The sequence below is a fragment of the Pholcus phalangioides genome, unplaced genomic scaffold (genome assembly GCF_987345545.1).
Source record: "Pholcus phalangioides strain wild (caught in Gottingen) unplaced genomic scaffold, Ppha-v1.0 ptg000011l_1, whole genome shotgun sequence".
NCBI lineage: Eukaryota > Metazoa > Arthropoda > Arachnida > Araneae > Pholcidae > Pholcus > Pholcus phalangioides.
Genome location: NW_028301604.1, coordinates 47,126,278 through 47,142,044, shown reverse-complemented (window position 1 = coordinate 47,142,044; position 15,767 = coordinate 47,126,278). Strand labels below are relative to the sequence as shown.

The 15,767-nt window shown below is 37.3% G+C and overlaps 1 protein-coding gene across 1 annotated transcript in view; it reads left to right on the top strand.

Annotated features, from left to right (window-relative positions):
• The first annotated feature begins 329 nt into the window (after window positions 1–329).
• The window catches only part of LOC149080493 (uncharacterized), an 88,859-nt gene continuing 73,421 nt past the window's right edge, over window positions 330–15,767 (top strand). The window contains exon 1 of the mRNA XM_089238661.1: window positions 330–469. Within this exon, the coding sequence (XP_089094787.1) occupies window positions 400–469 (70 nt within the window). The 5' untranslated portion in view covers window positions 330–399. The remainder of the gene's footprint in view (window positions 470–15,767) is intronic.

Genomic DNA, 15,767 nt, shown 5'->3' with positions numbered 1-15,767 from the left:
TGATATTTCCAGCTCTTTCACTCATTCCTTTAATGCAATCTTTTTCGTTTTTCAGCTGCTTTTCAATGATTTCTAACCAACCCACTCGAAACTAGAAAAATGCATTTGAGAATCGATATCCATTAGTTTCATGACCTTCCATTTACTTAACAACGTTGCATTGGAAGTCCCAGAAACCAATACGAGCTAACAGACAGCTAGTCAGTGTTTCTGAGATTGAAGGTTGAAAAGATGTACAGAGATACTCGGTCACACCCATAAGGGAGGAAAAGGAATTCCCATATGTGATGGTCGATCAGATTATAGGCTTGCCATTTGCTCCAATCATAGCCACCGTTTGCACCCAGTGCGTCTCAGTGGTTCCCACTACTTTTTGGATTTCAATCATTGAAGAACAATATGATTTTTCGAATTAGATTCCTGGCGTTTGCATTGTTCTTTGAATTCCTTTTTCCATTAGGCTTAGCAAGTAAGTATTTATCTGATTTAGAAAAAAAAACTAGGCTCAATTATTTTTTAAATTAAGTCTACTCAAGTCATCCACCAGTTCAGAGTTAACGAGATAACTCATTAGGAAAGGACACAAAAGTTAACATATTTATATATATGTATATATATATATATATATATATATGTATATCACACGATTCGGATCCAATTTCAGCTACAGGCGTAGTACATGAAATAACGTCGAAGTACATGTAATAATTTTTAGGAAACTAAATACGAATGAACTCCGTTCCATTGCTTCATGTTTATTTTAAGTTCTCTTGTCTCATTGCAAAATTTAAGTTGACAGGATCGACTGGGGTAAGTTGTTACAAACTTTGGCTATTTTATTTCATTTTTCGCTATTTGTAACGGAGCAGACACACTTTTCCACAATAATCGAGTCTCAATTTATAAAAAAAAGTATGCATTTCTATAAATAAAATGTACAAATTCGTAAAAAGATATTTTCTCCACCACGGAGTAAACGGTGTTCAGGGAAAGAAACCAGTACCGGTCACCAAATTTTGTACATTTTGGACTGACAAGGCACACTATTTTATTCAAGAAAATTTGAATTTTTGTCAAAGTATCTACCTTATTAACCGGTTCATATTAACTTGTCGTTTCACCCCTATAACGCATTAAAAAAAATTTTCCGTATACAGATGAAAATTATTGCTGTTTCCATATTTTTAGTCGAAACAATATATCAACTCAGCCATTTGATTAATTATAGAGATTTGTATATCCTAATATACAATGGAACACCTAAAATACAGATGTTTCTTGATCTGTTAGTATCACTGTCTTTTTTGACATAACTTGACATCAATCATGAGAATGATGTTCTAGTTATTGCTCTAGTACGGTGGTTCATAACCTGTGCTTCACGGAGCACTCACGGCTTTGCAACCACTCCAGAAAAAGAAAATAAATCTGTAAATTCAGTAAATTATTAAAAAATCGATAAGAGGCTCCACCATAAAAATTTATTTATTTATAGAATATTGTTGGCCGAAGTCTATACAAGAGAATGCATTTAATTGTGACAGTGTTTTATGTTGCACAAAAATTAAGGAGTCGTGGGAGAATCAATGAGAATGAAAAATTGATTCCGAAAAGTGTTCCACGAATCAAAAAGGTTCAGAGTATCATAATTAGGAATATATTCTTTATCGCAATATATGATATAGTTTCTTCATCTACTTTAATATCATTGTCATTATCTTTAGGATGAATAACTTTATGATGACCATAAAAAAATACATGGTGGAATGGAAAAATTTCTGTTTCCTTAAAGCTAAAACGATGCAAAACAAAATCAACTATTTGGAAGAGCAAAGTATAAAATATTCGGAAAAAAACAATAGATTTTTAATAATTGGCAAAGCTGTGGGCTGTATTGAGTTAGCCTACAAAATTATCTGGATAAAGGCCGTAACTGGAGTTTTTGTCAGAAGGCGCACAAACTTGATTTTGCTCCCTCCTCCACTGTAAAACTTGAAAGGATTGATAGCATTTTTTATTTTATTTTGTATTATATTATAAAGGATGATTCAAATTGTTTTTCCACAGGACTATCTTTGAAACCGTTCACATTAGAAGCATACAATTACAAAAAGTTTTTGAATGACATGCGGTTTAATGAAATGTCGTAATTTTACTAATAATTTTTAAATATAAGTAATAAGTTTTATTATAACTTTTTATATCTGTATGTCTGAGGTAAAATGGCATTATGCCCATTTTTTTTCAATATTGGAATAGTGCTATTAATCTGCTGTAATTTCATTACGCTACACAGAGTTATGGGACAGACAATAAGTCTTATTTTAAAAAATAACAGAGATATTTCACTTTATAAAACAAGCAAGCTTAGAAAGATATATAAAAAAAGTCCCTTTTTAAACTGCTCTCCTGTAAAATTTCCTTTTTGTGACATAGTGTTCTTTGCCTTTGGCATACAGATATTGTCCCAGTGTGATATAACTTCTAATTACTAAAATATAGAACCTGCACCGAAAAGTCATTTGCGAAAAATCCCATATTTTTAAATGCAATATCAAGTAATTAACTTCTTAAGAGACAGGGGACGTTCAAAATGAATGATTATATTTATTAAATGTTTTCAGCTGATGTTTTTTTGTATGGCCCGAACATATACAATGTATCTAATCAATTAATTGTTACAAATTATTATGCAATGAATATGAATATACTATGAATAATTTATTGAAAAATTTCTGAAAAAAACAAATGAGCGTTATTTGTCCTGCGTTTTTTTATTTTGACAAAATCCATTCATATTTTCTATTTCGCTATGTAGTGACAAAAAATATAATCAACAATTGATTTCCCAGATTTATTTATTTATTTATTGTTTATTTAATTTATCAAAGAAATGTACAAGCATACATAAACAAGCACGTCAAAGCATGATTAAACAAGTATAATTACCATCTTGGTCCCCGGGGGTATGAACCATTCAAAATAGCTATTGCATTAGTTTCACAGAAGTCGATTGGAAGATTGCCTCGTCTATCACGTTTATGGTCAAGAGAACCCCTAGTGCTGAAATTTCCACACATATTATCTGGGGGGAGTGCTCGACCAGAGGGATCCCCGCAGTGTCAGTTCAGGTTTTCAAAAACGACTCACCTCTGCTGACCAGAGTAAAGCAAAAATCTGAAATTTCAATAAGATTTTTGTTTGGGAGCTCTCTGGGGATATATAAACAGTTCCAATAATTAGATTTTTAAATAACAGAGTATTAGGCGGAGCTGGGAACCTTGAAAAATATTGCAAATACATATATCATTAATGTTTTTAAGATAGAGATTTATGGATAGCAAGAATATAATACCGCCAGTTGGTCGAGTATGGGTTTTTTTGCCGGTGAAATAAAAAGATTGAAATCACTCCATGTCTGTACTTCCAGGTCGAGGTCTGTATAAAAAGTTTGTTAAATTAAAAAATAAAAATTCAGAGAGATCAAAAATAAGTTTTGATGAAAGTTTCGACTGTAAACCACAAATATTATAAAAACATTTTAGAGCATTATCATTATTCTGACAATCAACTGGGCCCAGAGCTCTTCAACCTTTTTCTAGTCACGAGCACTGTCTGTACCCGTCATAAAAAAAAGAGCACCCTTACGGCAAGTTTAACATACGAATGCATGAAATCAAGATGATTTCAATCCTTGAATGCAATTTTTACAAGGTGTTTTAATTGGAAAGTTGATCGAGTGCTTGCTAGCACTAAATCGGATACAAGCATCGAGCACTCTGGGTGCTTCAGGGAGCACCGTAGTGATCGCGAGCAACGGGTTGACGATGCCTATTATTTTCGGGAGTTTGGTTATCCTGAGGAGAGTTATTTTTAGATTGCGGCACGATTGACCGGGATCAGACATCGGCGTTATTTGAGCTCTTGGATAATACCTCGATGATTGAATTATCATTTAGATCGACTGAAAAACACTTACCATCCACAAATAGGCAGTCCTGTATCAGTCTCACCCTCTTATTTGCTTTCAAGCTGCTATCCATAAGTGGATGAAGGTGGAATCTAATTCTCCTTATCGGGGAACAAAAATCTTCTCTCACATGTAGATCATCGAGTAGTAATCGTCGTAGTAATTTTAGTAGGTTTTGGCGACGATTTGTGAAGTTTCACTTCACCAATCCCTCAGCGTTTGAAGCTCGCAGTTGAATACGGATATCTTGTAGATAGTTTGTCACCCTATAGGATTTTTTCTGCAAAATCAAATTGTCACCAAAATCTGTATCCGCTAATTCCGAATTTCGTCGTTTATCTACTTCGACAATCGCTGATTCGAATGATGTATTGCAAACAAAAAAGGCTGAATTTCTCCTGAATCAGAACACTAATATGGTTTATTGTAGAAAGCTGATACAATGGACATGTTTTTGGTAAATTTGACCGATTGAACCTTTTTTCTTTGTGTTTTTCTTCGTTCTCGTAAGTTTTACTTAGCGTGTTTTTTATTTTTGGGTCATATTCTGCGGTGTTTTCTTTTTTTTTCTAGAACACGTTGGATTTGCGAGATAAGTGTTTTTTTTATTGCTGTCAATTTTTTTAATTTTTGTTGTGTATTTTCGATCGAATTAAATTGTTTTTCTCGCTCGCATTTCATTTTCATTGTATTTTCGCCAGGTTTGTGTTTTTTCCCGCTTCTTTGATATAAATTCGTGGATTTTTTGGACGTTAGTGTTAGCAAACAGTGTATACTTTTTACCGGGTACTCTCACTAACTTTTGTTTTTCTTCCACTTGGGCCTATTGTTGTAGTGTTAGTGATTTGAGATAGCTAAATCTAATAAGTATAAATTTACTTTGTAGCTTAATACTTTTTTTAGAGTGTTGTATTCTTTATATACATATTTTCTTTGTGATTTAGTGTTGAGCATTCTCTATTTTACTTAATTTTTTCGTACAATCTCTTACGTATATTTCGCATTGTAATGTATTTTACATTATTTTAATTTCCTGTTAACGTTTCTCATTTTCCTAATTTTAATTATTATTATCTAGTTTTAGCAATAGTGTTGGTTGCCCTTGCGGGTGATTCTGTGGGGGGGGGGAACGAATCAGGAGCGAATATTAGTGAGTCTATCAGAGTACCAGGATTTACTATTATCCGCTAGGGAGGGGGGGGGGGGTTCAGATGTGGCAGTGATTCCAGTGCTGCCAAGGGGTAGTAAGGGTTATAGGAGTAGGACATATCCACACATATCCATCAATTCAATATAGGCCTGAAGGACATTTGCCCCTCACTTGGGGTCACGTTCCTGGAGCTTCCCGCATCTACTGAAAGGTGGCTTCGTTCGGATGGGATCCATCTAAATAAGAGGGGGGTCTGGGAGGTTTACCATAGTCTTAGGTCAGGTTTTTTACTCCCAGACCACGTAGTCGGGAATGCGGGTTAGTTATGATAATCACAACAGTACTGACGGGGAATTACCCACCTCTGACTTGGATGGCTTCTCGATTGACACTTAATCACCGGGCAAATTAAAATGTGTGCTAATAAATGCCAGGAACTTGGGAAAAAAGAAAGATTTTTTAGAAACTATGATAGTTGTGGAGGGCTTGGATCTTATAGCCATTAAAGAATCTTGGGCAAACGATGGGGGATGAATCTTTCTTACACATCTCAGGATACGATACTTTTTTGAGAAATAGATCTGATAGGAAAGGGGGTGGAGTGTTGATATACGTGAAATCCTGTTTGAAGGCTAGAGAGTGTAACGTGCAGAGAAGTGATATTGAAACCATACGGGTTGAACTTGAGAACAAAAGAAGTCATAAACTTATTGTTGTTGTTTGTTACAATCCACCGAATAGGGATCAAAACTACATCTCCAAATTGCATGATGAAATTTCCTACATGTGTAAGCGAAAGAGGGTTCTCATACTAGGGGATTTCAATTATCCAGGTATTGATTGGGAGAACCTTTCATCTGGAAATCAGTATGAAGGAGACTTTCTTTAGTTGGTGCTCGAAAATTTTTTGTATCAGCATGTATCAGAAGCCATTAGGGGTACTGCTATTTTGGATTTTTGGATATGAAAATCTTTTATTAGTGGGAATGAATTGGCATAATGAAAGGAAGTGCCCTCTTCTCCGCATTTACATTTGCCAGTTCGTCGTTGGAACCTTGCCATGTATGTTGGAATTGGACCATGTTCGGAGAAGAAGATGATCATTTCTCTGGTCCATTTCCTAAACTTACACTTAACCGTTGGAAGAAGGGCATAGATTTTTCGACCACTTTTCTTCTCATTTGTCCATCGGTATTGACATTTATTCATCATTTCCTGACGAAAAATGTTGGCCGCCCATGATTTTGGGAAAAGTAGAGAAAAGTCCGGTGTCTCTTTCCTAGTTGCTGCTTTTGCGAATTGATCAGCAAGTTCATTACGGGTACCTTTATGTGCTTTTACCTATGATAAAATGATCTGGGGGTTAGAACATAAAGTTGATCTAATTTGCTGTGCAAGGAGATGTGTAGATAAGGGATCTTGAATCGATGAAAGTGAGTCTGAGAATATGAAGCAAGTTTCCTGTATTTCCTCTGCTTTCTTAATGGCCATATATATTACAAATAATTCTGCCTGGAATATAGAGTCATTTAGTCTACAAGACCATTTATGTAATATAATTTCACTTTTGAGAATGATAAACGCAGCTGCTACTCCATCTTCAGTCTTTGATCCATCTGTATATACTCTAAGCTCATCTGAATTCGCTGAAGACTCTATAGTGGATATCTGATAGGCATTTGGGTACTCAGATGGATGGGAAGACCATCCCGTGATTTTTCGTTGTATTTGTTGATGGCCTACTATAGTCCCATCCTGAAGATAAATATCTCTTCTATTTCTGAAGAGAGCTCCTTTGTTTGCTTCATATTCCACAAATAGGTGGAGAGGTGGAACGCCAGCTAATACCTGAAGAGCATTAGTCGGAGATGTTGACTAGGCCTTTAAGATATAAAGAAGACATCCCCGTTGAATGGAATCCAGCCTTCTTCCTTGTTCCTTATTCAGTCTAAGGCCCCATGTAGTCGCACCATATACCAAAATTCTGTGAGCGACCATCTGATAAAGGGTTCTCCTCATGGTTGTAGAAATGCACTAATTTTTCCCGGTTGAGCACCAGAATCTGGGCAGTAGCGCATTTATTTTCAAGGAGAGATCCGCGATGTGTTGATACAAATTAAGTTTATCGTCGAAATGTACTCCAAGTATTTTGATACTAGACTTTTTCTGATGAATCTATCCCCAATCTTAATAGATGGGGGTCTTTTCGAGGAAATCCACATAAAGTTAGTTTTTTCAGAAGCTATGTTTAGGCCATGAATAGCCAGCCAGTCGTTGATTATATTTAATACAAACGTTGCAAGGGCTCCTGTCTTTCCACCGCCGGGCCCGAGGCTATTACAATGATGTCGTCTGCATAAGTCTGGACCATAACGCTATTAGGCCACCTTTGCTTCAGTAGGTCATTTATAATGATTACATGATCCCTGCGGGCATCCTTTCGTCATTTTGTGTGAGACTGGACCTAGCGGAGTGTTGATGTGAACCATTCTATTCTGCAAAAGGCTCTTCATTGTGTCCACAAGGTTGGATGGGATAGGAAGCTCAGACATCTTATGACCAATAATCTGATGATCAATGTTGTCAAAAGCTCCCTGAATATACAGAGTAATAACCACGATGTTATGCTGTTTTGCCTTTTGTTTATTGATCTCCATCAAGATTTGAAACAAAGCCTGCTCAGTCAAACTGACATGAAGGAAACCATATTGAAATAGACTGAAAACAGAAGATTTATCGAGAAAGAAAGAAATTCTTTGGCACAAGATCTTCTCAAAAAGTTTCCCAAATGTAGACCGTAGGTGTATAGGCCTGTATGAATTAATTAGTGAGGGATCTTTATCTTTTTGCAAGAAAAATAAAACCTTGCTTTGCTTAAAATGACTGGGAAGGAATGATAGTTGTAGACATTTGTTGAATAAATTTACAAACATCTCTGGAAATCGTTTAAGCAAGGCTAAAAGCACTACGTTGCTTATTGAGTCAATTCCCAGAGCTTTACGTTTGTTGAGATGGACCGCTATGTGCCAAAGTTCGTGAATCGAAATTTTCCGGGTATCAGGTTCAGTTCTATCTGATTTTGGTTGTGAAGATTTAATTGAATTTGATGCATCTGGAAGTATCATTGATTTCTCCGGGAAGAAGAGTCGAAGTTGCCTTAATGCTTGATCCTTAATGGATAGATTTTTCTCTGGATCAGTTGTGTAGAAAATTTGTGATGATAGGGATGATTGCTTGACAGTGGCCTTATGAAACGTACCATAGGGATCGGTCGCAGCGCTACAGACATTTCTCCATGAATCCCTCTTGGTTTTTCGGAGCAGTTTAGTATAAAGTGGTCTATTTCTGTGGAAAATTATTCTAAGAACTTCCCTATTATCATCATTAGCTGTAAGAAATCTTCTTTTACTGGCTCTAGCCTTTCCTCTGGCCACCTCCAGATCCTTAGTCCACCAATTGTCAAAATACCTATTTCTTTGCTTGTTGACTTTTAGGTAAAGGTTACGTTCATCTTGAATATTATTGAAAAAATCGCAAGTATACTGATCCAATTGTTTTTCGTTCTCAGCCGATTGAATTTTATTGAGATGTTGATGCATGTCGTTTTCTAATGATTTCAAGAATTTATAAATTCGACGTTGAGAATTTGAGAATTTTGTCGTATAACTGAGTATCGGTGATTCTTGTATAGAAATTTCTATATAATGATGAGGACTTCTTGATATATCTTCCTTAAAAACTCTCCAAGTCAACTGATCCAAGGGTGCGACAACATTAGAAAGTGTGACGTCAGGAGCCCCTATTGCTCCGAAGTGCTCATAAGTCGTTGGACCCATCATTATGGAAGACTCACTGATGAACATTAACAAAGTCCAATAGCAACCATCCTCTTGGATTATTGTCTTTTATTACCCCAGCTTTGATAATGCACATTCAAATCCGCAGATATAAGAGTGGGGATATTGGTTAATGAACCGCATAAAGAGTTCAATTCTTGAATAGTATCTTCGAGTTTTTTGTATGGAGATGAGTATGCTGAGATAAGAATAAGTTCACCTTTGTGAGTAGATATCTTTATAGCAATACAATTGTGGGTTCTTGCATATGTGGCTTCCATTATATGTTCTTTAGCTATTACAATGGCCGCTTTGTTATTTAGTGAAGTCCATCTCGGACGTCTTGCAGGTAATTCCAGGAGTTTACCATTTCTCTGAAAAGGTTCTTGGAGGAAAAGAATATCCCATTCATTTTTAGAAGACTGAAGGGGAATTAGATTTGTTGCTGTTCTGCTTTTATTAGCATTAAACTTCAAAAGTTTTATTGCTTTATTCATTATGCAAATTATACGATGAAAAAGATGAAGATATATTAATTATTTATTGTAGGTGATTTTTTATTTTGAAATTATTACAAATTTCTCTACTTATGGCCGCTTGGCCGTATAATGATGTACATTTAATCCTGAGACCTCCTTGATATCTATAAATTTGTCGTAATAGGTGTTGAAGTCCAGCATATGTTATCTGTTCTTCGAGGTCTTTTCTCAGAGTACCGTAATCTCTTGTACTAATTTTTTTCAGATCTATAGAAAATTCTTCTTTAGCATATTTTTGATTATTCCATGTATCATATCTTGTTTTAACGGTTTTGTTAGTTTGTTGGTTGAAGTGATCAATTTTGACAAATGCTATAGCATGATTTCTTAGAAAACTATGAGCTGCCAAACTGTTCTTGATACTATGACAAGTTTGCATAGATTTGCCTTTAATTGTACCATTCCTAATTGGACCGGATGATATTATCTCCAAGTCTGAATTGTCCAAAAATTTTGTTAAGCTGATTGTTTCATCACCCATAGAGTGTCTTCTTATGTAAATAAGAACGGTACATGGTTTTGGAACATTAGATTCATTATTTGATGTATTTGAACTCGTTGTTTTACTTCTTTTCGAGATATTTTCATTAGGGTTACTTTGTATTACTGTTGATTGTTTAATATTGCTTCTTTCCTCAGAATTTGATGATTCTGTAAGCACTGCATAAATATTATCTCTAGTTAATTTCCTAGAGAGGATCTCTGTTTTAATCTCAAAACAAGTGTCGTTCTTATAACAATCAACTGCATAACCCTTACTAACTTTACGAGTTTGACATATTTTCCTGTGGGATTTGTTCACAATTGTTTCAGATTCGTAGTATATGTTTCGTTTCTTAGATTTATGATTTTGGATGAGAAGAATAGTATGAAGTTTTAATGAGACATTATTTTCCTGTTTTTCTTTCTTCTTCTCATCCGGTTTCTCCCTTTTCTTTTCCCGTTTCTTACATTTTACCTCTTTAAATTCTTCAGGTGATGTTTCTGTCGATGTTCTATCCATATCGCTGATTTCATCGACTATTTCAAACTGATCTAGTTCATCTTGTACGATGACATTTTCAGATTTTTTCGTTTTCCTTTGGGGGAGAGCCGGCATATCCTAAGTTCCTCGAGTCATAGATGGATTTGTCCTGTCCTCCTTCCTATTTTTATCCTTGTTGACTTCATCGTTTTCTGGGGTCGCTCTAGTCCTATTACTCAGCTGATCACTTCTGTCCCTGTTCTTTTTATTTCCTAGAGTACGTTCTTGTTCCTGTGTCCCAGTTTGTGTGGTCTTATCAGCTTGGGCTATGGCTTGCTGTACGATGCTAATTATTTCCGTTGGTTCTTGTGTGTCGGTTCGCCTACGGGCGGTCTTATTTGGTTCACAGGTCCTCTCGATCTACTCCTCCACCTTTGTTATCAGCATATTTGCCCTCTCTTTCTGGTTGCTTTGGGGAGATTGTAGCGATTTTTATTGTTGTGGCATCCGAAAGACAGGACAATGTCCTTGATACGGCTGAGCATCTGCAAGACATTGGTGTATTCCCCATTTCTGCTATATTCCTTGAAGTGTATTTTCTCCCTTTCCGGGTGCATACGTAGTACCAGCTCCTGTGCTTCCTGGACTCGATCTCTGTAATAGGCTTCCCAGTTTTCTTGTGGTTCCACCCAGTGCAGTCCAGCATATATATCCTCAGCCTTTCTAATCGCGTCTTCCAAGATATCCTTCTTACATCCGTGGCAAATGGGTTTTCCTGTCTTTTGACTTTCCTCATCCGAAGATGTGTTGTGTCCATCTGAATCCAGAGGCTTGAATTGACAGATGGTCTTGATCTCTTGATTGATGCGATTTAACTTTATGTGTGTTCCCCTTCTGCTTGCCCTGTTTCTCCCCCCTCTTTTTCCGAAGTTCATTTGATGTTTCACAGAAATCAGTATTCAGCTTGGATCCATTTTTCCTAAACACCCGTGGGTCTTGTATTTCGACTCTGGTCGGCCTTTCTTCCTCCTCAGTTGAGTCGCCTGATTCTGGGCTCCAGAAATATATTGACTTGGAAGTTCCTTGGCAAGGCTTTTTCCTTGCATTCAGTGTCATGACGCAAGTTCCTCCCTCCTTATTTGATCGCTTGTCCTCTTTTATTGGGACTTGTATTCTCTGCTCCTCGTTGACCCTATCTCCTTTTCCAAATAGCATTTCTGGTTCGGTATTATTTTCGTGTCCGTTCCCGTCCGGCACCGGCTGAGTCATTGCTATCGCTGGTGGGCTGGACCCGTGCTTGTCACCGTTTGCTGTTTCCTGCGCCCTTTGTATCTCAATGGTGGTGTTCTCTATCCTCAGGAAGTTGTCCTCAGCATAATGGGATTCACCAGTTTCAATGACTTGTCTGAGTCCAGTGCTGTTTAACTCTTGTGCCTTTTTTGTCTTCAGAATTCTGTCCACTCCCAACATTTCAAGATTTTGGCCCTGATTAACTTGATTGTGTCCATGTACTGGTTCTGTTGTGATTGTTGGTAAGGACAACATTTGTTGTTTATGGAGATTGCTCTTGATTATCTTCTCCTTCACGTCTTTACTTTTTGGCTGTTGCTTTTAGGCTGTTTGCCCGCTCCCCCTCTAGGGGGGGGAGCGGGTCCTTTGTTTTTCTCCATTGCTTTTTTCCCGCTCATAAGTTTACGTTTTTTCCCTCGGGCCTTGTTCTCACTTTCTGCTTGAATTCCAAAAGTCTCGCTATTAGTAGTTTCCCCCACCGATAGGATGTCTGGAAGCTCTGTCTCCTCATCCTTCTTTTCTAATATTCCAGCAGAGTCCCGAAAATTTGCTGCTTCTATTAGTTCCCTTTTGTTTTTTGGTGCAGTAGAGCCAAGACTTTCGTCATGGTGATGATATTGAATTACATCCAATTCCGTTCCTTCTTGTGATTCATTCCGATCCAACAAAATAACAAAAAATTCAGTGTGCCTTAGAAACTGCAAAGCATAGAATATACAAAATATGACGTTATAAGCTATAGTTATATATTTTAAAGAAAAAAGATCTTATTTAAGGTACTCGAAAACCTGAAAAAGCGCCACAGAATACAATAACACACAACAAGAACCTTAAAGAAAGATGTGACCAACTATGCGGTATATAGCAGTGACTCTGAAAATTTGACACGACTGTAAAACAAAAACCTTATACTGGTTCCGGAGATTTCCAGCTTAGCAAAAAATTCCAGCCGAAATAAAAAATTTTATAGTCAATAATATACCAGATATTAATATTTTCAAAAAATCGTCGAAATTTTCCAATACCTTAAACAGTTAAATTTGCAAATATTGGAATTACCCCTACGAAGAAATAGCAAGCATGAATATATATTCTGCGGTGTTCTCTTTTTTTCTCTAGCACACGTTGGATTGCGAGATAAGTGGTTTTTTTTTACTATATTGCTCTCAATTTTTTTAATTTTTGTTGTGTATTTTCGATCGACTTAAATTTTTTTTCTCGTTCGCATTTCATTTTCATTGAATTTTTGCCAGGTTTGCGTTTTCTCGCTTCTCTGATATAAATTCGTAGGTTTTTTGGACGTTAGGGTTAGCAAAAAGTGTATACTTTTTCCCAGGTTCTCTCAATAACTTTGTTTTTCCTTCCACTTGGGCCTACAGTTGTAGTGTTAGTGTGATTTGAGATAGTTAGCTAATTCTAATAAGTAAAAATTGTACTTTGTACCTTAATACTTTTTTTAGAGTGTGTTCTATTCTTTATATACATATTTATTTTATTCTTCGTGATTTAGTGTTGAGCATTCTATTTTACGTAATTTTTTCGAACAATCTCTTACGTATATTTCGCATAGTAATGTATTTTACATTATTTTAATTTCCTGTTAACGTTTTTCATTTTCCTATTTTTAATTATTATTATTATCTAGCTTTAGCAATAGTGTTAGTATGCCTCGACCTCGACTAGTGTTGCGTAGAGCTTGCGACGGGAGGTTTCCCTGGTCTAGGGGTATAGTAGCTGATAGTTTCAATTGTAAAGGGTGCTTGGATAGGAAAAGGCTGGAACTCGAGGTCGAATCTTTACGGGAAAAAGTTAGGGTACTAGAGGGCCCGGTTATAACGGAGCTTCTGGTCTCGTCGAGCCATCTGTTGATGAAGAAGCAATCTCCACGAACAACGACAGTTTAGAGGGCGAATGGGTGGTCGTGGATGAGGTAGAGGGGGGATAGTGATAGGAGTTTAATCATCGGTGATTCTATGGTTAGGGAACTTGGGAACCGAGTGTGTAGGGATTTTCGGGGTTTCGAGCGCTGTTGTCCTCCTGGGAGGAAGATTGGCAACGTTCGAGACGTTTTTCATCGCCGAAAGTTGCCCTTGCGGGTGATTCTGTGGTTAGGAACAAATCAAGTAGGAGAGAATATTAGTGAGTCTCTGTTAGAGTACCGGGGCTTACTATTATCCGCTAGGGAGGGGGGTTCAGATGTGGCAGTGATTCCAGTGCTGCCAAGGGGTAGTAGGGGGTATAGGAATAGGATCCACCAATTCAATATAGGCCTGAAGGACATTTGCTCCTCACTTGGGGTCACGTTCTTGGAGCTTCCCGCATTTACCGATAGGTGGCTTCGTTCGGATGGGATCCATCTAAATAAGAGGGGGGTCTGGGAGGTTTACGATAGTCTTAGGTCAGGTTTTTTACTCCCAGACCACGTAGTCGGGAATGCGGGTTAGTTATGATAATCACAACAGTACTGACGGGGAATTACCCACCTCTGACTTGGATGGCTTCTCGATTGACACTTAATCACCGGGCAAATTAAAATGTGTGCTAATAAATGCCAGGAACTTGGGAAAAAAGAAAGATTTTTTAGAAACTATGATAGTTGTGGAGGGCTTGGATCTTATAGCCATTAAAGAATCTTGGGCAAACGATGGGGGATGAATCTTTCTTACACATCTCAGGATACGATACTTTTTTGAGAAATAGATCTGATAGGAAAGGGGGTGGAGTGTTGATATACGTGAAATCCTGTTTGAAGGCTAGAGAGTGTAACGTGCAGAGAAGTGATATTGAAACCATACGGGTTGAACTTGAGAACAAAAGAAGTCATAAACTTATTGTTGTTGTTTGTTACAATCCACCGAATAGGGATCAAAACTACATCTCCAAATTGCATGATGAAATTTCCTACATGTGTAAGCGAAAGAGGGTTCTCATACTAGGGGATTTCAATTATCCAGGTATTGATTGGGAGAACCTTTCATCTGGAAATCAGTATGAAGGAGACTTTCTTTAGTTGGTGCTCGAAAATTTTTTTTTCAGCATGTATCAGAAGCCATTAGGGGTACTGCTATTTTGGATTTAGTTCTTACTAGTTCTGAGGATCTAGTTGAACATGTTTCGGTGGGGGAAGAGTTTTCTTCCAGTGATCATCGTATCGTCAGATTTCACTGTAACTTTTCCTCGGGTAAGGTTGATAACAAAAGATTGGTTCCTTGTTTTCGTAGCACTAACTTTGATGTTTTGAGAAGAAGGTTAGCGGAAGTTTTCAAAGACCGGTTGGAATCAGTAGGGGTGGTAAGTCAATGGGAAGAATTTAGTACGAAGCTGTCCTCTGTTTTGCACGACGTCATACCCTTTGTTCCAAAAAAGCGTGTTTGTACATCGCACCCTCCATGGTTCATGGATAGCGTGCGGAACCTTTATCTTGAAAAGAAAAGAGCATTCAGAGAGTATAAAAGTAGACGAGGTGACATATCATTGTTTACTGATAGAAGAAGACTGTTGAAGAAAGCGATAAGGGATAGTAAAAAGGAAGTTGTATCTAGGTTGGCAGATAACATTGGCTCAGACCCAAAATAATTTTTTCGATACGTCAATAATGGATGTATGGGACAGTTGACCACCTCTCGATAGGAGGCTCTAGGGTAGAGAGCAATGTAGGCATATGTAGTGCTTTCAATGACTTTTTCGCGTCGGTTTTTAATGGAGATAATAATATTCGATATACGGGTGTTGCATGGGGTAATAAAACCCTCAACGATATTCAAGTAGAAGACGTGGAGGTCCTAAATCTTCTAAGAAATGTATGTGCAAGCAAAGCACCAGGACCAGATGATATCTATCCCAGGGTCCTCAGGGAATGTGCTAATGAATTGTTGGGGATAGTCGCACAGATATACAGGAGTAGTGTTGCTGAGGGTATCGTCCCAAGAGATTGGGAACTGGCTAACGTTGTTCCGATATTTAAGAAGGGTAGTAGAGAAGCGGTGTCAAATTATCGTCCAGTGAGTTTGACGAGCTC